The sequence below is a fragment of the Natator depressus genome, chromosome 9 (assembly GCF_965152275.1).
Source record: "Natator depressus isolate rNatDep1 chromosome 9, rNatDep2.hap1, whole genome shotgun sequence".
Lineage (NCBI taxonomy): Eukaryota > Metazoa > Chordata > Testudines > Cheloniidae > Natator > Natator depressus.
Genome location: NC_134242.1, coordinates 24,557,963 through 24,577,367, shown reverse-complemented (window position 1 = coordinate 24,577,367; position 19,405 = coordinate 24,557,963). Strand labels below are relative to the sequence as shown.

The 19,405-nt window shown below is 40.7% G+C and overlaps 1 protein-coding gene across 3 annotated transcripts; it reads right to left on the bottom strand.

The window, feature by feature from the left end:
• Positions 1-566: 566 nt before the first annotated feature.
• On the bottom strand, positions 567-14,161 carry C9H3orf33 (chromosome 9 C3orf33 homolog). Of its 3 annotated transcripts, XM_074962940.1 has the most exons (6): positions 13,986-14,084; positions 13,260-13,305; positions 7,921-7,980; positions 4,541-4,694; positions 2,428-2,588; positions 567-1,809 (listed from the first exon to the last, which is right to left on the bottom strand). In XM_074962940.1, the coding sequence occupies exons 3-6, from the start codon at positions 7,963-7,965 to the stop codon at positions 1,543-1,545; spliced, it is 627 nt and encodes a 208-aa protein (XP_074819041.1). In that variant the 5' UTR covers positions 7,966-7,980; positions 13,260-13,305; positions 13,986-14,084; the 3' UTR covers positions 567-1,542. The 3 variants fall into 3 exon arrangements, with proteins under 3 accessions (XP_074819041.1, XP_074819040.1, XP_074819039.1); XM_074962939.1 differs by lacking the exon at positions 13,260-13,305 and having other exon boundaries at positions 13,951-14,106; XM_074962938.1 differs by lacking the exon at positions 13,260-13,305 and having other exon boundaries at positions 568-1,809; positions 13,986-14,161.
• Between the last annotated feature and the right edge of the window lie 5,244 nt (positions 14,162-19,405).

Sequence of the window (19,405 nt, the reverse complement as noted above, 5' to 3'; positions counted from 1 at the left end):
TTATTTTTGAGGGTAGTTATTTTTTGTACATAATTCTACATTTGTAAGTTCAACTTTCATGATAAAGAGACTGCACTACAGTACTTGTATTAGGTGAATTGAAAAATACTATTATAGTACTTTTGTTTTTTACAGTGCAAATATTTATAATAAAAAATAAACAAAGTGAACACTGTACACTTTTTATTCTGTGTTGTAAGTGAAATCAATATATTTGAAAATGTAAAAAATATCCAAAACTATTTAAATAAATGGTATTCTATTATTGTTTAACATTGCAATTAATCATGCAATTCATTTTTTTAATTGCTTGACTGCCCTAATTATTTTATATCCTAGAAAGGGTGATCAGCCTGCCCTACTCTTAAAAGGAATACACCTTTTCATAAAGCCAGAATGTCAGATCTGTTCTGGTGGCAAACTGTTATTATCAAGATCATAAAAGTTCAATACACACACAAGTATACTGCTCTCATAATAGGTTTTTTGGCTATTTCATCCTTCAAAAGTATAAGTGTCCTCAGTTTTAAAAAACTGCAGCTAAGAATAAGAACAGAGGATAAGAAGACATTTAATGTGCCATGTTTAATTTTTAAGGTTGCACAGAGTTTAGTGCTCTTGACTACAAAACATGTCTAATTCACTTGATTTAACCTAGATACAGAAACAAACAATGAATATTCAAAAGGTCACTTCCACCAGATTATAATCTTTAAATTGTGCAATTCTTTACAAATATATAAAAAAATGTATTTATACTACAAGCGAATAAGTAGTTTATTGATATACTAATTTATGCTCACCTACTGTGTTTCAAAATTTAAATTCTTGTGGTTAGGAGCTTCTATACACTCTTCTTTTTAAGATCAGCTGTGTCAATTCACCTTTTCTATTAATTACATAGTAGAACTAGTTATTCAACATGTTAAGCTTTTAAAACACACAAATAGTAAACACAGTACATATGTGTTCCCTTATATCGGACTCAAACAAAAATACTTATGTACAACAAAGGTCCAAGAAAGCGGAAGTATTGGAAAGTTATATTCTTTTGGTGATATCTAATAATTAATATTAAGTTGTCAAGCAGTCCTCCTACATATTATATTCCACTGCAATGTAAGTGAAGTGTGACATGAATATTTTAGATGTTCAAAAATAGGATCTTCAGTCATTTCCACTGAGGTAAACAAGGACATCTGGGTGTTCAGCACTCTTGAAAATCTGACCACTTATTTAGGAGCCTAAATTAAGGATTTAGAAGCATAACTTTAGGCTCCTATATTTGAATAATGTTAGCCTTCACACACTTTAGCAGGCATCATCATGCTGAAGTTTATTCTTATACAGGAATTATACTATATTTAAACATCTCTTTAAATACTAGGACTATTTTCTATATTTTTCCTTGAGGAAGGAGCCTCAAAAATCAAGGCTCAGGCTTTCCTTCATAAGCTCATTGTTAATAAAAAGCACACACCAAAGAGACACTCATCGATGTCCAAATAGCATTTTTCCATCTAAGTCCTTCCCATTTCACTTTTAAATACGTATTCGTAGCCAGTTTGCAAATTGTTTCAACTTCTGTACAAATCTATTATTACTTATATGATCTTTAAGTTTTTCAACATAACTTTCTTCTTTCCATATTCCCTTATTTTTCTTCAGGGCTTTTAGTTCTGCTTGAAGTAGTCTTTTGTGAAGCTTCCAGTATAATGGAGAGTCATGATATAGTCCTTCAATACGAGTTGTTTTGCCAAGCCCTTGTCTCAAGATCTCTTCATTCAGGCACACACTGAAAAATCTACCCTACAAAAAGATTAAGTGAAGACAGCATTTCACATTATGTATTCACTTGACCATTTACAAAGGATATTAAAACTATTAGTACATTTTCAATTAATCTGTTGTGTGAATTGTCTGAATGTTATGAGTTAGGAATGACCTCTTTTTGGCCAATTCTATACCCTTTTGGTGTTGGGAACTCCAGAAATAGTTAAAAGTTGTAGAGCATTCAGATTGCTTTTAGCATTTATTAATTAAAACACGAAATATGCAGGCATCTGTGGAACAATATTTAATACACCAGATACCGATCAATCAAAATTCTTAAGACATTGTAGAGCACTAGACTACAGAGCTAGCTTGCACTGTATTTTCAGATGCCACAAACCATGACTGCGTGGAGAATTGCTAACTAGCCACTCAAAAGCTACATTAACATTTTACGTGAGTTCGCAAAATTATAAATATTTATTTTATCTCCAATTTGAACATATAAAATGTCTGCATAAATGTTTAATATATTAATTTAATATAATACCATTATATCTTACATATTAAGCAAGTAACAGCAATAATCACTGCAAATCTTAGGATATAAATAAAAGTTAAAGAACTGTCAGTCCTTCTTGTTACTGTGTTTACCTTATTTACTAAAATGAGGCAATCAAGCACCAAATCCTCCCTTCCAAGAAGCTGGAACCACATCATTTGTGCAGGTTTTAACTCTTTCTGTAACCAGGCCATAGCATTCGGTGTCAGCTCCACTCCAGCAAGTCTGACCAGCAAAACACCATTTGATTGCCCTGAATATATTACATATATAAAAAACGTTTTTCTTACTACGACATGATCAAAAAAGATCCAATTCCACACAATGGGCCAGATCCTTAGTGTCTGCAAAAAGTGTAGCTTCACTGACTTACATGGAGTATTTATTTAAGTCGCTGGAACAACAATGATTTACAACAGCAGAGGATCTAGTCTCATACGTTCTGACATGATATTTATCTCCTGTTTCAGAATAATGTGCTTAAAAATTGTCAGAAAATATTTTCCTAGAAAATTTATGTACACATTAAGAAAAGAGATTCCAAGACATCAGACTGTAATGCCTAATGTCAGATTTTTTTTCTTAGAGAATCACACTGCTTAAAAAAGCCTGATTCTTCTTTCTCCCCAGTATAAGTCAGGAGTAACTACATTAAAGTACATTGAACTACAACAGTGTGAAACTTGTGTGCAATTAAAATCAAGCCCAAGTCTTTATTTTGTTGACATTTAACCTATCGATGATGTACTCAGAAGACTGAAATCCAGACCTCTTACAGTGTCTTTAAAGCCAATGACACATTTGGTTACAGCATGATTTATCCAACAAAGATAATTCTATTTAAACTACATATAAAAGTAATTGCCCAGCAGAGGGAAGATGCATCATCAAAAGTTTAGTGTGTCCACTTGATATTCTGGTTTGAATAAATATCTTCCCTATGTATGAATGACTTTTTTTTTTTAAATATTAACATTTTCTGACAGCATTTGCAGTAAACACACACTCAACTATGATCCAATGGAGTTATACAACCTCACAGAAATCAATGGAGTTATGAACATAGGAACTGCATAACCGGGTCAGACCAGTGGTCCATCTAGATTAGTGTGCTGTCTTCAATGGCAGCTGATAGCATCTACTTCTGGAAGGTGCAAGAAACCCTGACATGGACAATTATAGAACAGCCTGCCCATATGGAAGTTTCTTCTATGTTCCTTCAGTTAAAAATAGGCTTGTGCCTTGAAGCATCACAGTTTATAGCCCTTCCAATCTTTTTTAAATTCTATCTAATGAAATTATCATTATCTGTACTAGCTAGGATATTCTAGGGAATCTACGGGACTTAGGTGCTCAAACCCCAGTGAATTTCTATATCAAATCCCTCTGAACAGTTATACCGGCAAACCCTCCTACTGCAGCTGTAGGTGCAGCTTATACTGGCAATAGCGTGCTTTTGCCAATATAGCTTATACTAGTTCCCTGAACAAAATAAGTTATGCTGGCAAAAGCACTTTTTTGCGGATATAACAAACTAAACTGGGGCTTCTGTCAGTATAAAAGTGTCAAAAAAAAAACCCCACACCCTTAAACATTATTATGCCTACGAAAGATTCTAATATTGACGAGGCCTCAGTCTCTCATGCCTCTGTTCCCCAGCCATCAAGTGGGAAAACTATAATTCCCTGCCTCATGGGTGTCTTGTGAAGATAAATACATTAAAGATTCTGAGGCACTCAGATACTATGGTAATAGGGACCACATGAATACATAAGATGTCTAGACAGATGCATATTCAATTCACAGTATTAATAAATCCTTACAATACACTTTTAAAGTATTTGGATAAATATTACCTCATTTTACTGGTGGGAAAACTTCAGCAGAGAGGTGAAATAACATGGCCTCAGCCACACACAGAGTCAGTGCCAGAGCCAGAGCCAGAATTAGAACTCAGGCCCTCTTCACTCCCAACCCTTCCTCTACCACTGCTTATACAGTAACTGTTCTGTGTGTGAACAGAACTTCATTTTCGAGAGCTGTCTCTCCAGCTGCTTTCTAAGGGCACTACATTAACTAAAAAAGTTTTTAAAGGAACAATTCAGATGTTGCAGATTTTTGCTCATTTAGTGGATATCAATTGTATCAACTGAGGACATTTACTTTTGTCATGATTAGTCTCATTCTTCCTGAACTTTTACTTACATTTTCTCTGTAATGATGACAGGAAAGGAAGGCTAATGGGAACATGTTCAACTTCTAGTCCTTTCTCAGTTATGTGACATAACCTTCCTCGTAGTTTCACATTCTTTTCTATAAATTCTACTGGTATATCCAAAGCACTCGTAAATTTTGTTGTCTGTTGATACAGGAGGAAAGAAGAGTAAGACAAAGTCTTAGGAAAAATAAAAACAGCAGTTACACATTATTTGAAAAAATGCAATCACACTGAACCCAGATTTTGTCAAGACGAATCTTGCAAATTACAAACTACACATTATACTAATGAACTTTATTATTATTATTAATTTGTTGTAGCTATTGCTAGACATTTTCCACACAATTAAAAAGAATGGTCCCCACTCCAAGGAACTCACAATCAAGTACAGGCAAGTAGACAGAGGTCAGGGGAAAGACAATAACAATACCCATTTTATATACAATTTATACACAAGTCAATCTGATTCACTATATGCAGAATGGCAGAAGTGCATCATTAAGAGAAGATTAAAAATCAACAAGGGTAGGAGTCTTGCAGATGAGCTCAGAGAGGTTATCCCATGCATGGTGCAGGGGTGCAAGAAAGGTGGCACATAAGTGATTTTGTCAGATTCTCACACAAGGGTGGACAATTTTGGAAACGCTGGCAGCAGGAGAGGCTTGACAAGGCAGTATATGTGAGGAGAGGCAGAGTTATGTAGAACTTTGAACACCAAGACAGAAATTTAAATCTGATTTGACATCAGATGGGAAATCAATTGAGAGATTCAAAAAGGGGAGGTTACATGATCAATCTGATGAGCAATGAGTTTAGCAGCAGCATTTTGTATGGATTGAAGGAGGACAATGTGTGTGTTTGGGAGGGACCAAAGTGGGATATAACTGGGGCATAAACTAGAGATTTGGTGTGAGGACTGACAGAAAAAGACAAATCTTAGTAATGAAGAAACTTTATTATCAATGTTTAATTTTAAAGCCCCTATTGTTTAAGATCATATGGAGGATATATTCAGATTAATCTATTCACATAGTTATTAAGTGATTGATGCTGCTCTCACTGAATGACACATCACGCTCTAAAAAAGCCAACTGAACATCCCATCATCTCATTTTTATTCTATTTACTAAACCTTCACTCTGTTGTCTGCAAGGTCCCCTAACTAGGAATTGAGAAATATGGGACCTTGCAGGCAGAGAGTTTGAAGGTTTTGTAAATAAATAAAATAAAATGGGGTTGAGAAGTGGCTCAGAGTCAAATCTAATTTGCATTCCAAGGTCCAACAGCCATTAAAGTGTATTTACAAAGACTTGAATTTTTTTTAAATACCATCATACGCAAATACCCAGGTTTGAGAAAAAAGCAGTGACTGCAGTAAAGACTATTCAGTACTGCTTCACATTAACATTACATCTAAAATCTTATAGAGTTCTAGGACATGTGAAGATCAGTTCGGAATACAGTTCCACTAATAACCAAACAAGAATTCAGAGAACATTAGGCATATTCAGACTCCAAAGTATGAGGTAAAATTAGCTTTGGGAATCATTATAGTTTCAGTTCCTGCATAAAACAACTGCAACCCCAATTGCCTTTTGGCATTAAAAAGTGCTCTTGTGAGCTGTTTGGGCAGATATATTGCAAACTGTAAGAAAATGGTTCTCGGAATCGTAAGGAGAGAGTGGAATTCAACTGACTATGCCACTTCTACACCAGCTAACTGCCAGACAGAACAATGTTAAGATCTGCTTTATATTGCCAATGTGGTGCAAAGCAGTCTTATGAAATGCCAGGAGCTGGCCCGGTGTGTCAGTCATACGAGTGAGGGAAGATTTTAGGGTGAGTATAAAGAGAAGGAAGGATATCACAGCTCAGGAAGTAGAACAACATGTGGCGAGTAACTGCCTGCTATGAAGAGTTATGGGAAAGGAACAGAGATAACAAACATCAGTGTTCAAGTCACAAGAGTGCTTCTGTTGACTCAACTGGGATTACATACACTAGTAAACTGAAAAAGGTCCCAAGATTGGAAGAGTAGAAAGGACAGACAGATGAGTAGGAGTCTATCTAGAAGAATGTAGGAAGATATAGTAGGAAGACACAGGAACTAGAAGGAGCAAGTCTATGGAAAGTTTTTTTTAAAAAAAACGAGGGCAAAATGGAACTGGAGAGGAACAGGACATGAATGAAGGTGACAGGGATGATGCAGTCCAATCTCCAGGGGAAAAGTTGCCTGAGCGCAGCATTTGAATCATCAAATGTTAAGAAAATAAAGATTTAGAAAATGCAAAAAAGAGAAATGAAACAATCAAGGCAGAATGTGATCACAGGATGAATAAGAAATTCAGCAGACTGAGTCAAAATAAGGAGGAATTCTAGCAATGCTCTGGAAGTGGTGAAAGAGGTTTATAGACAAGGGAGACATAGGAGGTAAGAGGGAATCTGAAGTCAAAGCTGACAAGATTTTTGGCCTCGGAAGTAAAGTTTAGTTTGAAAGTAAAGAAAGGTCAAGAGATGTGTGTGTAATTATGTTGCCAAAAACCTATCACATCTTATTATTGCTACATATAATTAAAGATTTTTTGAAGATGAAGTACAATAAAATACATGTGAAATCTTAAAGTTACTCTTCTGTCAATTAGAGATTACACAGTTTGATTGTGAACCACTTCTACAACCTCAGTACAGTCGCAGCAATATTAAACCAGTGGAAGAGAGAATTTACAGACTGCCTGTAATCTTCCAATCCACCAGACCAACCACTTCAAGATTCCTTTTCAAATATGAATGAAAGATCATTAAAAATAGGGATTATTTTTCAATTGCTCTCTAACCCTAATGTAAAGTTTTCACAAACTTTCATTTATAGAAACATTTGAAATAAGAACAGTATAAACATACTGTGCAAGCTATTAGGGAGTAGGTCTTCTCTGCCCAGAACAAATTGCCTGTGGAGCCCACAAAGATGGCTGTTGGCAACATTTGTAGCCCACTGATGCCCAGGCTTTTGATCCAGTTCTGAGAATCAACTGAGAATACTTTCAAGCAGATCTGAATTGCTCCAGCTGCAATGACTCTAAAGGAGCGTCTCTGGAGGATCAATAGAGTTCAGCAGCACTTTGGCCACACCCTTCTCATATCCCCTCCTCTACAGGCCAGCCCTGTGTCACCTCCCAGATTCTCTTATGCCAAGGCAACACCCCCCCCCACCCCCAACTGATCAGTTACCCTAGCTGTCTGCCTGTTTTGTTATGCCAGAGTGACACAAAGAAGATGGAACAGCGACACAATCTGACCCCATACATCTTCAGCTAAACGAGACAAAAGGGTATAAAGACTGCTCATTAACAAATTATTCACAACTTACCAATTTAATACTCTTTGCAAATAAAATGACTCCAGCTATTGCCATTCCAGTGCTAATGTTCTGCAAAAAACAGATTTAAATCCTTAATTTTTTTCACCTCTCATTATTTTCATCGGATTAAAAACATTAAAGAAAAAATAAAATAAAACCGAAGAGGTAAAAGGCAATCACGAAGTTCTAATATGAATTGACTCACTGGGGGATCTTGGGCAAGTTCTCTGTTTTATATTTTAGTGAATCTAGAGTACAAATGATTTAATAAATAATACATAATAATAAAACTGATCTCGCTCACAACCAAATATGTCCGACAGAAGTTTTCCAGATCATACAAATTACTAAGACGTTAATAATGCAAGTTGCTCATGATAGTAGATGAATTTAAGAAAACACACATTACAGAAAAATGCAGGAAATTTTCAAGTCTACCTGAAGATTCAGCAGAGGAGCTACATCGAGTACTTAAAAATACCTTCCATAACATGACATCTAGATCCAGCTAATACGATCCAACAAGGCACATTGCATTTTCTTGGGAAATCCCACTATTTGTATTACTTTTAGCTCCATTCTCCCCCTCTTCCCAAAAAAGCAGGCAAAATGGCCCATTCAAATTACAATTGCTGTTTTAATAATAAATATAATTAATGTAATAATAAATAATAATAATAAAATGTATACTAATTATCTCAAAAATGGAATCTTCAGGATACAGATTGTAAAATTCTTTACAAGTGACTTCTCCAGAGTTAGAGATATCTTGATCTATAGTTTCACTAACCCAAATGCTGCCATTGCTTACAATATGGAAAGTAAATGTTTCACAGTCGTAATCAAGCACTGAATGTAGCCCTGTTTCATGCGATACCTTCTCAAAAAAAAAAAAAAAAGTGAGATGAAAAGAAAATCAAACTACGAATTCTCATAAGAATTGCGCCTATTTTGTACAGCTATTTTAGTACTATTTGACTTCACCCCTCATTGCAAAGTCTGTTCCAGGAGGTGCTGGTATTTCTTTTTAAGTGCTGAATCCCATAACAATATTCCTTTAAATAGATGTAATTTCTTATGTTGCTAGAGTACCTGTGCCTGCTTTTCACAATGATAAATGTGTTGATTTTAGAAAGTAAAGCATATTACAATTTCTAACTGTCCTCTAAATTGTAGACCTTTGCATTAAATACATTGCTGTACCATTACTAAAAATAGCATTTTTAACACAAGTCTAATAAATCCCCTCTTGGCACCCAGAAGCAAGGGTTTACCATTTGGATTTCTAGAGCAAAACTCAGAAGTGTAGAGAGCAGGCAGCCCTCCTTGCTTATGTCAGGGCTAGCTCTGGCCCTCAGTCTAGAACAGAGGTGGGCAAACTATGGTCCATGGGCCACATCCGGTCCGTGGGACTGTCCTACCCAGCCCCTGAGCTCTTGCCCCCGGAGGCTAGCCCCCGGCCCCTCCCCTGCTGTTCGCCCGCAGCCATGCTGCCATGCGGGCAGCGGGGCTGCGAGCTCCTGCCGCTCTGAGCGGCATGGTAAGGGGGCAGCAGCGGCGCGCGGTGGTGACAGGGTTGGGTAGGAGTTCCCGGGGGGCAGTCAGGGGACAGGGAGCGGTTGGATGGGGCAGAGGTTCTGGGGCAGTCAGGGGTTGGGGAATAGGGGGGTTGGATAGGGCGTGGGAGTCCCGGGGGGCCTGTCAGAGGGCAGAGGTGTTGGATAGGGGGTGGGATCCCGGGGGGGCAGTTTGGGGGGGGTCCCAGGAGGGGGCAGTGAGGGGACAAGGAGCAGGAGGGGTTGGATGGGTCAGGGGTTCTGAGGGGGACAGTCAGGGAGCAGGAAGTGGGAGGGAGTGCACAGGGGGCAGAGCCAGGCTGTTTGGGGAGGCATAGCCTTCCCTACCGGGCCCTCCATATAGTTTCGCACCCCGATGTCGTTTCAGGCCAAAAAGTTTGCCCACCCCTGGTCTAGAACCTTCCTAGAAATGCTCGTGATTCCAGATGTTGTATATTATAATTAAAACACCATTAAAAGTCTCAATAGTTTTAGACAGAAAGGCAGAAATAAAGGTTAAGGTGGTTGAGTAGCATTGTATATCAATGATGAGGTAGAATGTAAAGAAATAAGAAGCAATGGAATGGATAAGGCAGAGTCCGTCTGGGCAAAAATCACATTGGGGAAGAAAACTACTAGAGCCTCCCTTGTGATAGTGCTTGGGGTGTGCTATAGACTGCCGGGATCTAATTTGGATATGGATAGAGCCCTCTTTAATGTTTTTAATAAAGTAAATACTAATGGAAACTGCATGATCATGGGAGACTTTAACTTCCCAGATACAGACTGGAGGACAAGTGCTAGTAATAATAATAGGGCTCAGATTTTCCTAGATGCGATAGCTGATGGATTCCTTCATTAAGTAGTTGCTGAACAGACAAGAAGGGATGCCATTTTAGATTTGGTTTTGGTGAGTAGTGAGGACCTCATAGAAGAAATGGTTGTAGGGGACAACCTTGGTTCAAGTGATCATGAGCTAATTCAGTTCAAACTGAACGGAAGGATAAATAAAAATAAATCTGTGACTAGGGTTTTTGATTTCAAAAGGGCTGACTTTCAAAAATTAAGGAAATTTAGTTAGGGAAGTGGATTGGACTGAAGAATTTATGGATCTAAAGGCAGAGGAGGCCTGGGATTACTTCAAGTCAAAGCTGCAGAAGCTATCGGAAGCCTGCATCCCAAGAAAGAGGAAATAATTCATTGGCAGGAGTTGTAGACCAAGCTGGATGAGCAAGCATCTCAAAGAGGTGATTAAGAAAAAGCAGAAAGGATAAAGGGAGTGGAAGATGAGAGGGATCAGCAAGGAAAGCTACCTTATTAAGGTCAGAACATGTAGGGATAAAGTGAGACAGGCTAAAAGTCAAGTAGAGTTGGACCTTGCAAAGGGAATTAAAACCAATAGTAAAAGGTTCTATACCCATATAGATAAGAAGAAAACAAAGAAAGAAGAAGTGGGACCGCTAAACACTGAGGATGGAGTGGAGGTTAAGGATAATCTCGGCATGGCCCAATATCTAAACAAATACTTTGCCTCAGTCGTTAATGAGGTTAATGAGGATCTTAGGGATAATGGTAGCATGACAAATGGGAATGAGGATATGGAGGTAGATATTACCATATCTGAGGTATAAGCAAAACTCAAACAGCTTAATGGGACTAAATCGGCGGGCCCAGATAATCTTCATCCAAGAATATTAAAGGAATTGGCACATGAAATTGCAAGCCCATTAGCAAGAATTTTTAATGAATCTGTAAACTCAGGGGTTGTACCGTATTGACTGGAGAATTGCTAACATAGTTCCTAGTTTTAAGAAAGGGGAAAAAAAGTGATCCGGGTAACTACAGGCCTGTTAGTTTGACATCTGTAGTATGCAAGGTCTTGGAAAAAATTTTGAAGGAGAAAGTAATTAAGGACATTGAAGTCAATCATAAATGGGACAAAATACAACATGGTTTTACAAAAGGTAGATCATGTCAAACCAGCCTGATCTCCTTCTTTGAGAAAGTAACAGATTTTTTAGACAAAGGAAACACAGTGGATCTAATTTACCTAGATTTCAGTAAGGCGTTTGATACCATGCCATATGGGGAATTATTAGTTAAACTGGAAAAGATGGGGATCAATATGAAAATTGAAAGGTGGATAAGGAATTGGTCAAAGGGGAGACTACAGCGGGTCATACTGAAAGGTAAACTGTCAGGCTGGAGGGAGGTTACCAGTGGAGTTCCTCAGGGATCAGTTTTGGGACCAATCTTATTTAATCTTTTTATTACTGACCTCTGCACAAAAAGTAGGAGCGTGCTAATAAAGTTTGCGGATGATACAAAGCTGGGAGATATTGCCAAATTAGAGAAGGACCGGGATATTGTACAGGAGGATCTGGATGACCTTGTAAACTGGAGTAATAGTAATAGGATGAAATTTAATAGTGAGAAGTGTAAAGTCATGCATTTAGGGATTAATAACAAGAAGTTTAGTTATAAGCTGGGGAAGCATCAATTAGAAGTAACGGAGGAGGAGAAGGACCTTGGAGTATTGGTTGACCACAGGATAACTATGAGCCGCCAATATGATGTGGCCATGAAAAAAGCTAATGCGGTCTTGGGATGCATCAGGCGAGGTATTTCCAGTAGAGATAAGGAGGTGTTAGTACCATTATACAAGGCACTGGTGAGACCTCACCTGGAATACTGTGTGCAGTTCTGGTTGCCCATGTTTAAGAATGACGAATTCAAACTGGAACAGATACAGAGAAGGGCTACTAGGATGATCCGAGGAATGGAAAACCTGTCTTATGAAAGGAGACTCAAGGAGCTTGGCTTATTTAGCCTAACTAAAAGAAGGTTGAGGGGAGATATGATTGCTCTCTATACATATATCAGAGGGATAAATACCGGAGAGGGAGAGGAATTATTTAAGCTCAGTACCAGTGTGGACACAAGAACAAATGGATATAAACTGGCCATCAGGAAGTTTAGACTTGAAATTAGATGAAGGTTTCTAAGCATCAGAGGAGTGAAGTTTTGGAATAGCCTTCCAAGGGAAGCAGTGGGGGCAAAAGACCTATCTGACTTCAAGATTAGACTCGATAAGTTTATGGAGGAGATGGTATGATGGGATAACATGATTTTGGTAATTAACTGATCTTTAAATATTCATGGTAAATAGGCCCAATGGCCTGTGATGGGATGTTAGATGGGGTGGGATCTGAGTTACTACAGAGAATTCTTTCCTGGGTATCTGGCTAGTGAATCTTGCCCATATGCTCAGGGTTTAGCTGATTGCCATATTTGGGGTCGGGAAGGAATTTTCCTCCAGGGCAGATTGGAAGAGGGGGTTTTTCGACTTCCTCTGTAGCATGGGGCATGGGTCACTTGCTGGAGGATTCTCTGCACCTTGAAGTCTTTAAACCATGATTTGAGGACTTCTATCGCTCAGCCATAGGTGAGAGGTTTATTGCAGGAGTGGGTGGGCGAGATTCTGTGGCCTGCATTGTGCAGCATGTCAAATTAGATGATCATAATGGTTCCTTCTGACCTTAATATCTATGAGTCTATGAGAAAGGAGTGCTCAAGAACAGCCTAATACCTTCCCTGCGGGGTTGCCTGTTATGTTGCAATTTATTTTCCTGGGCTCTATTTAATCTTGTTTTATTTATGTTTATTTTAAGGATGTAAATACCATTTTAAAAGTTAACAGTTAAAATATTTCATTTAAATGGTTAACTGATTAAGCAGCTGGGGCCAGGAGTTCACTGTTAAGGCGGGTTAACAGGTTGAACTAATGCTTACCGGTTAACATTTTACATCGCTAGTTTATTTGTCATCACATAATCTTCTGATGACCAGTGAACCGATTCAAAGCCAGAGGAGATAGCAGAGGAAAAAGAGGGATGAACCTTGAGCAATGGTGCATCTGGTGACGGTTGTCACGGGAACGGGTGGGCTTTGCCTAGCCTCACAAGCTCCAAGCCAGCTAGGTCCCAGCCATTTCAGCGGTGGACACCTCAACTGCCCCGGCCTGTGCCCGCCACCGCTAACTACCCCGCGCGCCCTCTTCCCCCGGAACAGTGCGGGGCGGCCCCCAACGCTCCGAGGCAGGCGGCGAAGGGGAACGACCCCAGGGAGCGGGCTCGGAGGCGCCCAGGCCAGCTCCCAGCCGCAAGGCAGAGGGAGCTAATCCGGCCAGTGGCAGGGAGGGCACCGGCATCGCTCCTCCCTCCCCAGGACGGGGCGTGTAACGTGTTCCGCTCCATCCGCCCAGGAGCCAGCCGGGCCCTGCCAGCAGCCTCCTGCCTGCGCTGGGATCTCACGGGTGCTGAGCGCCCCGGGCCGCGGAACGCCAGGCTCTGAGCGCTGGGTAGGGCCCCGAGGACGGGCGGTGCCGGGAACAGCGGGGCGGAGCGGCCTCTGAGGGAGCCTCCCTGCCGGGGCCCTTCCACAAGAGACCCCTGGCCCACGACCCCCCACCGCCCTGCTGTACCTAGTCTGCCCCGCACGCCCCTCCCCGCAGGGTACCCGGAGGACGGTGAGGTGGGAGTCCGCCCACTCGGAGATACGAGCGACGTAATTCCCAGGCTCTCCCTGCGGCTCAGCCATGGCCCAGCCTCGGCTTCCCGCTCAGCGGCTCGCCAGGGCCGCGGCCTGGCACCCCGGCTCCGCTCGCCCTGCCCGCAGCGCCACCTGCCAGGGCCGCCTGGTAGCGCATGGCTACGCTGACAGCGAGCCCTTGCCCTTCCCCCTCCGTGCGTCCTCCTCAGGGGCTGGGCAGCGGTGGAGGGTCTCTGCACTCCTGTCTCTGCCTCACAAGAGCATGTCGCCTATGAAACACAGCTCCCACACCATGGCTGAAAGTGGACTGGGGCCCTAGAGCCTCTTTTTTTCTCGTGATTGTACAGTGCCTCGCTGCACTATGGGGACTTGACCCTGGCTGGGAGCACCTACCCGCTACAGTAATAATGCTAAGGCTGCCACCTGGACAAAGCACTGGGTCAAAACCACCCACAACTCTGACTGTGTGGATGTCTTCAGAGAACTATCCATGATGACTCCAAGATCTCTTTCCTGATTAGTTGTAGCCAAATTAGCCCCTATCGTATGTATAGTTGGGGTTATTTTTTCCAATGTGCATTACTTTACATTTATCCACATTAAATTTCACTTGCCGTTTTGTTGCCCAATCACTTAGTTTTGTGAAATCTTTTTGAAGTTCTTCACAGTCTGCTTTGATCTTAACTACCTTGAGCAAAAAGAAAAGGAGTACTTGTGGCAACATAGAGACTAACAAATTTATTTGCGCATAAGCTTTAGCTCACGAAAGCTTATGCTCAAATAGATTTGTTAGTCTCTAAGGTGCCACAAGTACTCCTTTTCTTTTTGTGGATACAGACTAACACAGCTGCTACTCTGAAACCTATCTTGAGCAGTTTAGTATCGTCTGCAAACTTTGCCACCTCATTGTTTACCCCTTTCTCCAGATCATTTATGAATAAGTTGAATAGGATTGGTCTTAGGACTGACCCTTGGGGAACACCACTAGTTACCACTCTCCATTCTGAAAATTTACCGTTTATTCCTACCCTTTGTTCCCTGTCTTTTAACCAGTTCTCGATCCATGAAATGATCTTCCCTCTCATCCCATGACGACTTAATTTACGTAAGCGCCTTTGGTGAGGGACCTTGTCAAAGGCTTTCTGGAAATCTAAGTACACTATGTCCACTGGATCCCCCTTGTCCACATGTTTGTTGACCCCTTCAAAGAACTCTAATAGATTAGTAAGACATGATTTCCCTTTACAGAAAACATGTTGACTTTTGCCCAACAGTTTATGTTCTTCTACGTGTCTGAATTTTATTCTTTACTATTGTTTCAACTAATTTGCCTGGTACTGACGATAGACTTACCAGTCTGTAATTGCCGGGATCACCTCTAGAGCCCTTCTTAAATAGTGGCGTTACATTAACTATCTTCTAGTCATTGGGTACAGAAGCTGATTTAATGGACAGATTACAAATCATAGTTAATAGTTCCGCAATTTCACATTTAAGTTCTTTTAGAACTCTTGGGTGAATGCCATCTGGTCCTGGTGACTTGTTATTGTTAAGTTTATCAATTCCAAAACTTCGTCTAATGACACTTCAATCTGTGACAATTCCTCAGATTTGTCACCTACAAAGGACAGCTCAGGTTTGGGAATCTCCCTAACATCCTCAGCTGTGAAGGCTGAAGCAAAGAATTCATTTAGTTTCTTTGCAATGACTTTGTCGTCTTTAAGTGCTCATTTTCTAACTCGATCGTCCAGGAGCCCCACTGGTTGTTCCTGCTTCTGATGTACTTAAAAACATTTTTCTTATTATCTTTTGAGTTTTTGGCTAGCTCCTTTTTGGCTTTTCTTATAACATTTTTACACTTAATTTGGCAGTGTTTATGCTCCTTTCTATTTACCTCACTAGGATTTGACTTCCACTTTTTAAAAGATGCCTTTTTATCCCTCACTGCTTCTTTTACATGGTTGTTAAGCCACAGTGGCTCTTTTTTAGTTATTTTACTGTGTTTTTTTAATTTGGGGTATACATTTAAGTTGGGCCTCTATTATGGTGTCTTTGAAAAGTGTCCATGCAGTTTGCAGGGATTTCACCCTAGTCACTGTACCTTTTAATTTCTGTTTAACTAACCACCTCATTTTTGCATAGTTTCCCTTTCTGAAATTAAATGCCACAGTGTTGGGCTGATGAGGTGTTCTTCCTACCACAGGAATGTTAAATGTTATTATATTATGGTCTCTTTCCAAGCAGTCCTGTTATAATTATCTCTTGGACCAGATCCTGCACTCCACTCAGGACTAGATTGAGAATTGCCTTTCCCCTTGTGGGTTCCTGTACCAGGTGCTCCAAGAAGCAGTCATTTAAAGTATTGAGAAATTTTCTGTCTGCATTTCGTCCTAAGGTGACATGTACCCAGACAATGTGGGGATAATTGAAATCCCCCACTATTATTGAGCTCTTTATTTTGATAGCCTCTCTAATCTCCCTTAGCATTTCATCATCACTATTACTGACATGGTCAGGTGGTCGATAATAGATTCCTACTGTTATATTCTTATTAAGCATGGAATTATGTTCCATAGAGATTCTATGGAACATGTGGATTAATTTAAGATTTTTACTTCATTTGATTTGATTCTACATTTTCTTTCACATATAGTACCACTCCCCCACCTTCCCCCCACGGTGGGACCTGTTCTGTCCTTTATATATTTTGTACCCCAGAATGATTGTGTCCCATTGATTGTCCTCACTCCACCAGGTTTCTGTGATCCCTATTATATCAATATCCTCCTTTAACATGAGGCACTCTAGTTCACCCATCTTGTTATTTAGACTTCTACCATTTGTATACAAGCACTTTAAAAACTTGTCACTGTTTATTTGTCTGCCCTTTTGTGAGGTGTCAGATTCTTTTTTATGTGAATGTTTCTCGTCTGATCTGGCCCATACTTTATCTTCTTCCATCCTATCCTCCTGACTAAAACCTAGAGAATCTCTATCACTAGACTCTCCTCTAAGTCTCTGTCCGATCCACGTGCTCCTCTGCAGCAATCAGCTTTCCCCCATCTTAGTTTAAAAACTGCTCTAACTTTTTTAATGTTAAGTGCCAGCAGTCTGGATCCACTTTGGTTTAGGTGGAGCCCATCCTTCCTGTATAGGCTCCTCCTATCCCAAAACATGACTCCTTACACTGTCAAAGAAGGTTGTTAGGTTGGTTTGACACGATTTGTTCTTGACAAATCCATGACTACTATTACTTATCACCTTATCTTCTAAGTGCTTATAAATTGATTATTTGCTGTATTATCTTTCTGGGTACCAAAGTTAAGCTGAGTGTTCTATAATTCCCCAGGTTGTCCTTTTTCCTCTTTCTATAGATAGGTAGTATATTAGCCTTTTTCCAGTCCTCTGGGATCTCTCCCATCGACCATGAGTTCTCAAAGATAATCGCTAATGGCTCAGAGATCTGCTCAGCCAGTTGTTTAAGTATTCTAAGGCTATGTTTACACTATCACAGTGAGTCGACCTAAGTTATGCTACTCCAGCCACATGAATAATGTAACTGGAGTCAATGTAGCTTAGGTTGACTTACTGCAGTGTCTAAACCATGCTGGGTCGACGGGAGAGGCTCTCCTGCCAACTTCACTGGGAACGAGAGGAGTAAGGTGAGTATTGGAGTCAACAGAAGAGCGCTCTGCCATTGATTTAGTGGGTCTTCACTAGACCCGCTAAATCAACCCCCAGTTCATCGATCGCTAGAGTGTCAATCCCACGGTAGTGTACATTGCCCAAGATATATTTCATCAGGCCCTGCTGATCTAGAGACATCTGGCTTAGCTGGACCCTGGTTTGCACTACAGAATTATTTTGGTGTAACTATGTCGCTCAAGGGTAAATCCATACCCTCGAGCAACTTAGTTACACTAACCTAAGCGCCAGTGTAGACAGCACTATATCTGCAGCAGAGCTTCTCCCAAAGACCTAGCTACCACCTCTTGCAAAGGTGGATTAACTATGCTGACAGGAGAGCTCTCTCCCGTCAGCATAGAGCTTCTTCATTAAAGCACTACAGTGGCATAACTGCATCAGTCCAACTGCACTGATGCAGTGTTTTAAGCAGAGACCTGCCCTAAGTAATTCTTAATTTGTTCTTTCCCTATTTTAACTTCAAATCATACTCCATTTACACTGATGTTCACTATATTAGTCGTTCGATCACTGCTAACCTTTTTCGTGAACACAAACAAAAAAGAAAAGGAGGACTTGTGGCACCTTAGAGACTAACCAATTTATTTGAGCATGAGCTTTCGTGAGCTACAGCTCACTGCATCCGATGAAGTGAGCTGTAGCTCACGAAAGCTCATGCTCAAATAAATTGGTTAGTCTCTAAGGTGCCACAAGTCCAATTTTTCTTTTTGCGAATACAGACTAACACGGCTGTTACTCTGAAACAAACAAAAAAGGCATTTAACACTTCAGACATTGCTGAGTTTTCTACTATTGTCTTTCACCCCTCATTGAGTAATCGGCCTACTCTGTCCCTGTAGCAGTTCAGACCCACCTCTGCAGCACCTCCTGCTGGTCGTGCTGGGAATTCTGTCTCAGACCACCAGAGCGCCTTTTACTAACGGTGTCTCACTCGCCATTACTTCCACTTCCTCCACTGTCTCTACTATCTAGACCCGCATCGCTCCCAGACCACGGTGTCCTGTTCAGGACACAGCCCTCCAGCTGTGCCCCAGCCTGCTGTCTCCTCCATTTCGGGGGACAGGCAGTCCTCAGTCCTTCCACATGCCTCAGTGGCCAACTACAGTCTCTAGTCTAGCCCCTGGCTTCAAGGGCAAACTGTAGTCTAGATTTAGGTCATGCTCCTCATTGGCAAGTAGGGGTAAAGGGGGACCCAGGCCCAGGGACCCTATAGCTGGCAGCTACTTACTGCCCCTCCTCCTCCTCCTATTCCTGCTGCCTATTTTCCCTGGGCCACTTCCCCCATAGCCCTAGTACCTTCCCTGTCTTTGCTGCCTCCAAGAGCTGCAGAAAGAAGAGGCGCAGCCCAGATGTCCAGCATTGTGGGAGATACTGGGTTACAGAAAAATTCCAGCTTCCTAATGCAAAGTATAAACAGCTACTTTTAAAGTTACCTGTAGAGAAATCTATAGCATCTTTGTCCTTTTTTGGCATCTTTACAATACATAGATATGGAATCTCCATCACTGGAGATTTTTAAGAGCAGGTTAGACAAATACATGTCAGGAATGGTCTAAATAATACTTAGTCCTGCCATGAGTGCAGGGGACTAGACTAGATGACCTCTTGAAGTTCCTTCCAGTCCTATGGTTCTATAAAGGAGACCAAAATATCCCCTCCCCCCGCCACACACACAAAAATTC